At 50.7% G+C, this 12500-nt stretch overlaps 1 protein-coding gene across 1 annotated transcript in view; it reads left to right on the forward strand.

Moving 5' to 3' along the window:
* The window catches only part of galt (galactose-1-phosphate uridylyltransferase), a 91413-nt gene that overhangs the window by 19981 nt on the left and 58932 nt on the right, over positions 1–12500 (forward strand). Inside the window, exon 7 of the mRNA XM_062554357.1 lies at positions 9326–9448. Coding sequence (XP_062410341.1) covers positions 9326–9448 — 123 coding nt within the window. The remainder of the gene's footprint in view (positions 1–9325; positions 9449–12500) is intronic.

Raw genomic sequence — 12500 nt, forward strand, 5'->3', positions numbered from 1 at the left:
GAGAGTGTTGTACAGAGTGAGTTGGAGATAAAGACGGAAAGAGAAGGAAAGAGATTGGGAGCTAGGTGTGGAAGCTAGAAGCTAATGAAAGCTGATTAGAGCGAGAGAGAGAGAGAGATGGAGAGAGAGAGAGGGAGAGACAGATGGAGGGAGAGAGAGAGATGGAGATGGACGTGTGCCTGGCAGGTTAATAGGAATAGCTTCTCAGGCTCTTGCCTCAGGTGCACCCCCAGAACTCAAATTGGCAGCCTTGCTTCAGTCTCTCCGACGTTATCGCTTCGTTTAATTCACCTACGGCTGCTTCTAGTGCTGGCATGTTTACCCAGCCATTTATAGCAATATGAATCATGTGAAAACCGTAGGTGCGGAGAGAGAGAGGTGTCGACGATGTGCGGTGTGAGGGGGTGAAGTGTGTGTGGTGGAGGTCCCCCGTCCAAACGGCGGCTGGGCGTCGGGCGTCGTCAGGCGTCTGACGTGTGCACCTGAGGCACGAGCACACGGAGCATGAAGCCACCGCCATTAGTTTCCCTCCACCGCTCCAAGCGCCTCCTCTCTCACTCTAGCGACGTTCAAATCAGCCTCCGGAGGAGCAGAGCCAGCCGGGCAGAGAGGGAGGAGAGGAGGAGGAGGAGGAGGAGGAGGAGAGAGGGAAGGAGGGAGCAATGAGAGGGGAAGGGAAGAGGGAAGGAGGGAGCGAGGAGAGGAGAAGGGGAGAGGGAAAAAGGGAGCAAGGGAGTGAGGAGAGGAGAAGGAGAGAGGGAAAGAGGGAGCAAAGAGAGGAGAAGGAGAGAGAGATGGAGGTAGCGAGGAGAGAAGGAGGAGGAGGCAAGGAGAGGGGAAGGGAAGAGGGAAGGAGGGAGCAGAGAGGAGGAGATAGAGAAGGAGGGAGCGAGGAGAGGAGAAAGAGAGAGGGAAAGAGGGAGTGAAGAGAAAGAGGAGAGAGAGACAGAGGGAGTGAGGAAAGGAGGAGAGAGGGAAGGATGGAGCAAAGAGAGAAGGAGATAGAGAAGAGAGAAGGAGAGAGCGAGGAGAGGAGAAGGAAGAGAGGAGCTGAGAAGGAAGAAGTGAGGGAGGAGAGGTGCGGTGTGTGGGGTGCAGGGGGAGCGGGCGGCCTAGTCTGTGCGTGCCCTTCCTCCAGCTCCTCTGTTGTGGGCAGCGGCAGAAACCCGAGCTCACGCAGGCAGCAGAAGCAGCCGCCGCAGCAGCAGCCCTGCATTTCTGCCTTCTGGCCTGCTGGAGATTAGCTTTCAAAATAGAGCTGGGGGTTGAAGTGTGTGTGTGTGTGTGTGTGTGTGTGTGTGTGTGTGTGTGTGTGTGTGTGTGTGTATGTGTGTGTCTGTGTGTGTCTGTGTCTGTGTCTGTGTGTGTGTGTGTGTGTGTGTGTGTGTGTGTGTGTGTGTGTGTGTGTGTGTGTGTGCGTGTGTGTGTGAGAGAGAGAGAGAGAGCGAGTGAGTGAATCAGGCCCACTCAAGAAAGAGTGAGCAGTATGGCCACCCAATTCCATATTTTAGGTAATTGATTGAATTTTCTGTCAGAGTGTCAGATGGTGAAGGAGGCTTGAGGGGGTGGTGATGGTAGGTGCTGCTGAACTCTGTTTTTTAATCGGAAGTGCACAGGCTGGATGTTTAATGCATAAGCACAGGCGCTCTCCCTCTCGTCCGTCCCCGTTGAAAAGCTGTGGGCAGGAGAGGTGCTTAGCCCCATGAACTTCTCTTCAGCGGCGTGATGCATCTCTGAGGCAAGTGGACTTCCTGCGCAGGGTCGTAATTAAGCACTTATTGTGTTGGCGGGAAGCGATAATGGGATTGCGATGACTTTTCAGATGTCTGCTCTCGAACGGTCGCCACCACGGTGCGGCACGATTGCCAGCGGAAGTCATCTGCGAAGGTTATTTTTTTTCTCGTTTTGGTTATTTTTTTCCCCCATCCCCATGGCAGCATGGCTCTGGCGCTTGAGTCGTGAGTGTGAGTGAGTATGTTTTTGTGTGTGTGTGTGTGTGTGTGTGTGTGTGTGTGTGTGTGTGTGTGTGTGTGTGTGTGTGTGTGTGTGTGTGTGTGTGTGCGTGCTTCACAGGCTCCAGTTAATTGGCATATTATTGGTGGGCCACAGGTGCTCTGTACCGACGGCTTTTCAAAAACACGCTCGGGACGGAGGAGTGGGGAAAATAGCATCAAATGTACCTTTTGGGCAAGTCCAGCTGTGCTCGTCTGGTCGTTCGGTGATTCATGTGTCTTGGGAAAAAAAAAAGCGCGGCGCATTACTGTTCGATTCAAGCATGTGCAATTCATCTGCTTTGAATGAGATCGTTAGGTAGACGACGCACGGAGAGTGCAGTAATGCCTCTGATATGCGAGAGTGGTGTAGGACATGAACCATGAGTAATGGTGTGTTTCTTTTGGTAATCTTTCATTTCAGGCAAATCAGAGCGCGCTCCGACGTCTTGGCACACGGCCTTCAAAAGCAAAGAGTAAACAAGCACAAACAAAGCAGCGCTGGCTTCCAGATGTTTGTCGGCGGGGGAAAGGAAGGAATTGGAATCATTGCTCTGGCACTTTAAACTTGGACCTTGATTTCTCAAGTGTTATTTAATTTTTATTGTGGTATTAAAAAGGCGGGTGAGGGAACAGTGTACTGGCTGGCTCGCCAAGTCCCCCCCCCCCCCCCCCCCCCCAGAATGGAACTCTGGTGGCTGGATTGAGTTTGCCGTGTAAAGCGATATTCCCGGCTGTCCTCCCCCCTGATGTTTTCACCATCGTTGGCTCCTTTTCAGCTGGATTCACTCCGATGACAGGATTTCCGTCTCGTCTCACTCCACGATTCACGATTACTCCCAGAAAAAATAACACAAGTGCAAAGTTTTCCCCGCTTCACCATTTGGCTTTATTCTGCCGCGCAGCTTTGTGATATTTAATATGGAAAACGAGCTGTGAGAGATTCATGTGATTTCTCTATTTGGAACGTTCGTTCTTTTTTTTTTTTTTCAAAAACCCCTAAATTACTGGAAAATTCAGACAGTTTGCCCTCTGAAACAAACCAAGAGGATTAACGGTGGGAAAACTGTGGATACAGGAAAGAGGCGAAAAAGGGCACGTCAAAAGATATGAAATCAGGAAACTGATCCTTTTTCTCTCTCTGCTCGTCCAATTCCCATTGCAGCGCTTGTGCGCTAGATAGCGATCCACCTGTTAGGTTGCTTCTAGACGACCTCTAAAAATTTCCCCAAACACTCACTCTTCAGGGCCTCTAATAATCCCTAACTCTCTCTCTTATACACACACACACACACACACACACACACACACACAAATGCAGACATACACTCTGTCACCCCTGGATCTCCCCAGTCCTACAGTTATGAACACATGTGTGGTGTGAGTTCCCTCCAGAACTCAGAGTTAAGGCCGGAGAGTGAAAGCGACAGAGAGAGAGAGAGAGCGAGAGCGAGAGAAAGAGAGGGAAAGCATGAAAGAGAGAGAGAGCAAGCGAGGGAGAGAAGGAGAGAGGGAGATCGCAAGAGAGAGATCAGCACAGCGGTGGCGGCTGTTGCAGCTGTGGCTTCCTGTCGATGGTCATGCGTGGCGCTAACCCTCCAGATCCGACGTCTCTATTAATCTCCACGCCTCACAGCGCCCACCTGCCCGCTCCCGCCGAAGAGCTCCGTTATTAATACGCCAACGCTCACACTGGCACCAGCGTCCGCATGAGTAACCTCACTCCTTACACAAGCTCATCGGCTTTGATAAAACAGTCATTTGTCTCCTAATTAACAGCAGAGGAGCTCTCTCTCTGTCTCTCTCTCACTGTCTCTGTCTCTCTCTCTTGCTGTCTTTCTCTCCCTCTCTCTCTCTTGCTGTCTCGCTCTCTCTCTCCCCCCTTCTCTCTGTCTCATCCTCTCTGTGTCTCTCTTTCTCTCTCCCTCTCTCTCTCTCTCTCTCTCTCTCTCTCTCTCTCCTCTTCTTCGTCTTCATCTCCTCATTCATCTCCTCTGCACCGCGTTTTGAATAGCGCCAGCGGGGAGAAGCACCAGCAGCAGCAGCAGCAGGCTGGCCGTGTGTGTGTGAGGCAGCTCGGGTGGTCAGGGGGTGGGGGGGGGAACGGCCCTCGGTGTCACTCGCGTTTACCGGCACGTCCAGGAGACGACCGGCTACCGCTTCGGCACCATCGAGCCCATGCCCCCCCCCCCCCCGCGGGGCCGCCTGGGGACCGAGCTGTAAATTTGTGCAGCTAAATGAGCGCTTTGGCCTCAAAGGTGGATTTCCTTTGGCTTACACTGTCGCCATGATGGATGAGCCTGAGCTGCCGGGGGGAGCTGGACGAGGGGGGGGGGGGGGGGGGGGCGACAGCAGATCATCTCGGGGACGTTTTTTTTTTTTCCGACTCCCCTTCACAGCTTGCTGTAAGCAGCTCAGAGCCGGGGCTGCATAGAGTTGCGCCAACTCCTCTATTCTCCGCCTCTGTGTGACGTCGAGGAAGTGTCGCGGGTAAAACCCCCCCCCCCCCCCCAAAAAAAACAAAAAAAACCCCACTGATTTATGCGCGTCCGTGACCTGTGCAGCTCTTCCACTGACGCGTATTATTGAGACGCTCACGACCGCTCTGACAGGTTGGCCCTGTCCCCCGAGTGTGCAGCTTTCATAACTTTCCTTTGCCGGCCAGGCGCTGGGAGACGTTGGACCCAGTACTGAAGACCTTATGCATTCCTCCTCGGCAATCAACTGCTCCCCCCGTCCTTTTACAGCCTATCAAAGACGAAAGAGACAGGACACTGGCTATGTAATTTTTGTTTTGCTGGCAGGTGCTTTGGCTCGGACGCTGGGGTCCACAGACGTTTGGTGGGAGGCCATGGCATTGATCTGCGGAGCCCTCTCATGTCCAGGGCGACGGTTCTCGCCGAGCGGTTTTTTTTTGCGTGGCCGGTGCTTGTCCCAGCTGGCCGCGGCGTTGATTTGTGTCGGAGGAGAGCGGCGTGGCATCTGTGCGGCTAATGGCCTCCGGATTCGGCCCGGAGCCTCCTCTGTGCAACACGACGCCTCCTCCGGCTTCACAAATCTGCCACCGCGCAGCCTAACTCACCGGCGCTTCTGTCCCGTGCGGTGAAATATGTCCCCATCCTCCCCATCCTCCTCCTCCTCCTCCTCCTCCTCTTCCTCTTCCTCCACCTTCCTGCTCTGTCTTCATCTGTCATCCGTATTCAGGAGGGAAGAGAGAGAGAGAGAGAGAGAGAGAGAGAGAGAGAGAGAGAGAGAGAGAGAGAGAGAGAGAGAGAGAGAGAGAGAGAGAGAGAGAGAGAGAGAGAGAGAGAGAGAGAGAGAGAGAGAGAGAGTGTCCCAGCATCCCAGAATCCCAGCATCCAGCCCAGTGGTCCAGTCCAGTCCAATCCTGTATGATTCAGTCCGAAAGCTTTTGTTCACTCTCCCTCTCCCCTTAATGTCGTCTCTCTTTTTTATCTCTGTGTTTCTGGCTTTGAGATAGTTCCAGAAGCCGCGGAACTGCCGACGGTTGGCTATCCGCTTGCAGAACGTGCTGGTGAGGTCGGGGGATGCTGGAGGTCGGGGGACGGTGTGTGTGTGTGTGTGTGTGTGAGTGTGTGTGTGTGTGTTTGTGTGTGTGTGTGTGTGTGTGTGTGTGTGTGTGTTCTCGTCAGATGGCTGTCAGCATATCTGGACTCCACACTCCCCGCGGTGGCGACTTTGTTAGCATATGTTGTCATTTTCCATTCAGTCGCAGATTGAAGGGATGTCAGGCGCTCCGCGACGTTCCGCGACGTTCCGCGGCGTTCCGTGGCGTTCCGTGGCACTGGCTGCATCCTCCCGACCGTGTCCGTCCATCTCGCATGCTTATCAGCTCCCTTATGCTCGGTAAATATTGAGCCAACACCCAAGGTATTTCAGCGATAACACACACACACACACACACACACACACACACACACACACACACACACACACTCAGATGTCGTGTGTACAGTTCCCATAGCTCCCCTTCCCAGATGTACAGCTAGAATACAGAAAGAAAATAAATAAGTTATCATTTTTTGTTATTTGTTATTTTTTATTCATAAATTCATATTCCTGTACAGACGGTCTCTTCCCCACCACCTCACCACTGCGCAGCTCGGTGTGATACTGGGACACGGCTATAAAAGCAAAAACAACCAGATGCTACTTAACGCAATGCTCTCGGCCCGTTAGAGAGACAGCTCTGATTATCTGTGAGGCCTCCTGCCCACCCGCCCCCTGGAGGCCTGCCACGGTAGTGCGGTGGAAGGAAACCCAGTTTGAAAGCCTCAATCCGCACGCACGAGGACGGATCGGTTACTGTGGCGACCACAACAGAGAGGGAGAGAGGCCCCTTTTTTGGTATTTGTGTATTTTTAGTCTTACACTGAGCTCTGTCCAAGACCCCCTTCTTTTTTTCTTTCTTTCTTTCTTTCTCTCTGTCGCTCTTTTTTTTTTCTCTCTCTCTCTCTCTCTCTCTTTGAGCTCATTGCTGCTCTTCATCCTGGACTCAGGTGAAGGCGGTTTTGATGCTGGTTGCCAGGCTGGTTGCCAGGCTTTCTCCCAGCAGGGAGGAGAAGCACTGATTCCTCTTCATCACAAAGCACACAGATCCAGCTCCCCCCCACACACACACACACACACACACACAGCCCCCCCTCCTCAGCCCCCCAGCACCCCGCTCTCCTGCCCCCGCGACTCCTGGATGCCGATCAAGCTGCCGCCTCGCCAAGGATCCTCTGGCCGTCGTCCCTGAGCCCCGGCAGAGCCTCCTCCTCCTCCTCCTCCTCCTCCTCCTCCTCCTCCTGCTGTTGCCGCCGCCGCCACCGCCGCCACCGCCGCCACCGAGCTCTGCTGCCGCTGCTGTCGCTTCACACACACGCGGGAGGAAAAGTTCAGCTCGGAAAAGTAGAAGTTAGCAACAGACGTCAGCAGCACGTTGCCTTTTGAAAAGCCAAGCTGTGTGTGTGTGTATGTGTGTGAGAGATGAGCATATGTCTGCGTGTGTGTGTGTGTGTGTGTGTGTGTGTGTGTGTGTGTGTGTGTGTGTGTGTGTGTGTGTGTGTGTGTGTGTGTGTGTGTGTGTGTATGTATGTATGTATGTGTGTGTGTGTGTGTGTGTGTGCGTGTGTGATGAGCGTATGTCTGCATCAGTGTGTGTGTGTGTGTGTGTGTGTGTGATGAGCGTATGTCTGCATCAGTGTGTGTGTGTGTGTGTGTGTGTGTGTGTGTGTGTGAACATGTGTGAGTGTGTGTTTTGTGCAGTGCCCTTGAATGCTGACACATGCTTATTAAGCCAAATGAATAGGAGGAGAAGGGCTCTGAGGAGCCGGCTGGTGTCTGCTTCACATCTGCTCTGACATGTGCGTACGCAAGCGCCGAGTGGGAGGTGTGTGGGGGGGGGGGGGGGCAGAAGTGGTGGACGGACGCGATGGCGACGGTCAGAGGTATTTGAAATGCCAAGCTGGAGGGAGAGGGGAGAGGAGAGGAGGAGAGAAGAGAAAATAAGAGGGGAGGAAAGGAGAGCAGAGGAGAGGAGAGGTGTAGAGCAGAGGAGAGGAGAGGGGAGAGGAGGAGAGAAGAGAAGAGGGGAGGGGAGGAGGAGAAGAGAAGAGGGGAGGAGAGGAGAGGAGAGGGGAGAGGAGAGGGGAGGGGAGGAGGGGAAGAGAAGAGAAGAGGGGAGGAAAGGAACGGAGAGCAGAGGAGAGGAGAAGAGAGGGGAGGGGAGGAGGAGAAGAGAAGAGAAGAGAAGAGGGGAGGAAAGGAAAGGAGAGCAGAGGAGAGCGTGTCATTATTTGTGAGAGGAGACAGCGATGACGTCTCTCATCCACAGAGGATTACAGAAGAGGCCGCCTGCTTTTCTCCTCATCTCCTCTCCTCTTCTCTCTTCTCTCTCTCTCTCTCCTTTCTCTCTCTCTCTCTCTTTCTCTCCTCTCTCTCTCTCTTTCATGATTCTATCTCTCCATCACCCCTCCCCTCTCATGGGCTCCTGGATGACATTCTCAGGGCGTGAAGGCAAAGCGCTGATAAAATATCTCTTAAAAATGTCCCCACTCCATGGGGCTTTCGTATGAAAAACTTCTGTTAAATGGAAATGTACTCTTTTCTCTCTCTCTCTTCTCTCTCCCTCCCTTCTCATTCTCTCCATCTCTCTTTGACTTCCTTCTCTCTTTTTTCCTCTCTGTTCCCTCTCTCCCTCGCTGTCCTCCCTGACCTTTCTCTATCTCTCCCTCATCGTCTCTCTCTCTCTCTCTCTCTCTCTCTCTCTCTCTCTCCCTCTCCGTCTCTCTCTCTCTCCAGCCGCCCTCACTCCCTCCCTCCTTTTCGGCAGGGTCACTCCCGCGTCCACTGAAAGCTGTTATTTTGATGTTAATATGCCATGTTGCTATCATATGGGAATAGGAACTGATGTTGATCTGGGGAAGGATGGTCCATCATTCAACCCCCATGTGCCCTTGGGAATAACAGTGACGGCAACCTTCTGCCATGCATGTATGAATGGGGGACGGAAGATTCCTATCTTCGGTCAGGACAAAGGAAACTGCCCCTCCTTCCCTGTGTGGATTAAAAGCCCTTTGCCCCCAGTGATACCCCGATCATATCCCTCAGGGTTGTTTTATGGGCCTTTTAACCTTTTTTGGGCAGCCGTGGCCTACTGGTTAGTGCTTCGGGCTTGTAACCTGAGGGTTGCCGGTTCGATTCCCGACCAGTCCACGGCTGAAGTGCCCTTGAGCAAGGCACCTAACCCCTCACTGCTCCCCGAGCGCCGCTGGTTGGGCAGGCAGCTCACTGCTCTGCGTTGTGTGATTCACCTCACTGTGTGTTGTTCACTGTGTGCTGTGTGTTCACTAATTCGGTTAAATTGGGTTAAATGCAGAGAACTGAATTTCCCTCATGGGATCAAAAAAGTATATATTCTATTCTATTCTATTCAAGTGGTTGGGATTACTTTAAGTCTTTTATTGATGAGCTAATTTGAGAATCTTAACTTTGTTACTGCATATGCAGAAGATGGGTGTTGTCACTTGCCTGGTTGCCCAGGGAGACATAGTTGCTATGCTAGCAGGATGAAGCTGCGAAATAAACTTAAACGGTTTAAATGGCAGAGTGCCATTTGCATGAAATGATCCTTTTGTGGATGACATTACAGTCGTCTCAATTTATTTACAGAAATTACATTTTGGAGCTGCAGGCGCTCAGAATGCCAGTGCAGCCTGGCTTTGCACCCCCACAAATACATAAGTTTAAGTTTCATTCTTTCACACTCTCTCTCTCTCTCTCTCTCTCTCTCTCTCTCTCTCTCTCTCCCTCCCTCCGTCCTTCTGCAGGTGTGGGCCAGTAACTTCCTGCCCAATGAGCCGGGATTGGCGGATGGCTGTCAGAGGGACTTCCTGCGGAAGCACGGCGAGCCCATGCTGGTGCAGTACGCCCGCCAGGAGGCCGAGAGGAAGGTAAGAGGTCAAAGGTCGCGCTGGAGCGCCAGTGGCCCACGGGCAGTGCCCGTCTCTGGTGCGGAATGCTACTGGCCCACTGGCAGTGCCCGTCTCTGGTGTATAATGCCGGGGGGGTCAATGTGAACGGGTGCGGAGGGTTTTACAGTGGCTTAGAATGCGACCTAGACTAACATAATAAAAAATCGGAACTCTCCGTTTTATAAATATTGATTGAAATGTATTGATTGAAAGGCTTTTAAGGCCAGCGAATGTTGTTGCACATACTGGCAGAAAAGTGTAAAATGCAAAACACAGTGAAATAGTGAAGCAGATGGTATCCTTTAAAGTGAATGCATCAGATGAAATAGGAAGTGTTGCCACGGTACCCAGGCCCCTGGAGAGCTTCTATCAGGGATGAACCACATCACTTCTTCTGGTGTTCGATAGACTCATATTTGTTGAGAAATCTGATTATTGATAGCAACAGGCTCCCATACTCACACGTGTGTACACTAGGGATGCAACGGTACAGTTTTGCCACGGTTCGGTTTGTATCACGGTTTTTGGGCCACGGTAACGGTTCGGTTTCAATATATCAATATTATCTTGGCTCTAGCATACAGGAGGCTATATTTGCCTTTTCTATTTCAAATCAACAATGTGCTTCTACTTACACTTGCAGAGAAAATATTAAATGCATAGCCTGACACAGATGAAGCAGAATCACTCATTGCCTTGTCATAAACAGGCAATGTTATCCATAGTGCAGTGCAGCATAAAGTAATGTGTAGTTATTTATTTAATAAACTCACTGTTCTTCACACATTTAAAGAAAATACTTAACTGTTATACACCCTCAAAAAAGTAGTGAACAATTCTGAAAATCTTCTCAAAATAATTGGTGAGGTAGTATTATGTGTAGTTTCAAATGGATATTTGATTTGGGAGTGCCTGCCCTGTCCTCTTTTATGAACGTAAAAAATGTAAACATAGACAAAAGTGCAGTGCAGCATTAAAAATATTAGAACAATGAAATGAACATTATTGCAACCTGTTGTCAGGGGGGGGGGGCAATATTCCGAGAAGAAAGTGGCAAATTTGCCACTTCACAAAGTGTCTGTTTCCCCTGTGTCTCCTGTCGTGTGTGTGTGTGTGTGTGTGTGTGCGTGTGTGTGCGAGAGAGTTGTGTGATTGACGAGTGGACGAGCGATTGACTGATTTAGCAGTGAGTTTATTGTTTTTCGAGTGGACACCTCCCGCTGCCCGTAGCCTAGCATGTACAACGTCAGGAAAATAAATGACCCGAGTTTGGAATGACATGTCTGCCTCCCCATCTCCTATAACCTCCCATCCCTACAATATTTTCCAGTAAACTATCAAAAAGAGAATACACTCAGCTGTGTCGGCGTCACGCTTTCTTAGGCTACTCTAGCGAGCAATCAACGCAGGGCAGAAACCACCGGTTACACTGTTACACACAGACTTTATAATGTGGCAAATTTTCGACCTTCTAAAGTGGCAAATTTGCGTCTTTACAAAGTATATATACGTGGCCCTAATACGCCGTCGTATTCGTTATGTCTTTGGGAATTATAGGAATATTGTTGTCGAAAGGCTGCAGCAATGGATGGTTGGGTTTTCGGTGGCAAACTAACTCTCCGTGCTGCTCCACTTAAGGTTACAGCCGGGTGATGAAGGCGCAAGTGGGCCGACATGTTGGATGTGTTACCTTTATTAGGTGATCGTTGTGAAGCAGTGTTTGCAATGCACACTGTGCTTTGTTTACTGACGGTCTTTTTGCCTTGTTCGTGGGCTACTTGGCTACTTCAAATGTCGCCATGATCATGCAGCCGCCGGTAAAGTTTGTTTCTTCTCACATGACTCCTTCATTTGCATTTCAACGCGCTTATTGGCTCTTGGGAAATTCAGTAAAATTCTGATTGGTTGTTGCAAGGTTGACGAGAGGCAAGCTGAACAGTCAGAGAAAACGCATCCCCCGGGTCCTAAGCACTCCTCTCTATCGCTCCCAGGCTACGCGCGCGCAATAACCTTGTATTAAATAAAAAGTTTAATGTCGCGTATACCGAAATATTGCGGTTTAGGTGAGTCTATTGAACCGAACAGGCCAAACCGAACGGTTCAATAAATTATTGAAAACCGTTGCATCCCTAGTGTACACACACACACACACACACACACACACACACACACACACACACACACACACACACACACACACATAGAGGTGGAAAACTCCAGCTTCAGAAAGTTAAAGTCCTACCACATATCTGTGCCAACCATTCATTTAAACCAGCTGATTCTAATTAGCACAGCTCTTCAGCTAGGTAGAGCAGCTAATAGGGCTCTGGATCATGACGTGAAAACTTATTGGCAGCCTCACTCCTTAGTTTACTATGGATTTACTCCCGCCTATTAGTGTGTTCCTGTTACTTAGTTTTTGCCTTCTTGGTCTTATGTTGCTGTGTAGTGGGGTGTAACAGTGCAACCCACGATCGCAAGAGGAAAAGAATCGCTAATACTATAATTCTGCTTCTTGTCTTCTGCATCTGAATGAATGGATATTACATTCGGTGCGCTACCAACATGGCGACAATATTCCTAGAATGCAAGGCGTGTGCCCGAGCCCTATTGATCAGATCACTTTTGCCAAGTGCACAGGTAGAACCAAAACATGATCAGACTTTTACTCTCTGAAGCTGGAGTTTTCCACCTCTGCGCACACACACACACACACACACACACTCACACTCTCTCACAAATGTTCACACATTTACACACGCACCCACACATGCACATGCACACACACACATGCATACTCACACATACTCACACTCAAAAAGTCACACTCACACTCACACTCTCATTTACGCACCCTCACACGCACACGCACACACACACACACACACACACACACACACACACACACACACAGACACACACAGACCCACACACACACACACACAGCTTTGGTGAAGCATAATACCAAGGAGCCTTTCACTCCAGAATGGACACACTGGCGCGTCCGTGTGAACGTCCACGTACTCACAGG

This window comes from Sardina pilchardus, chromosome 14, assembly GCF_963854185.1.
Source record: "Sardina pilchardus chromosome 14, fSarPil1.1, whole genome shotgun sequence".
NCBI classification, from domain to species: domain Eukaryota; kingdom Metazoa; phylum Chordata; class Actinopteri; order Clupeiformes; family Clupeidae; genus Sardina; species Sardina pilchardus.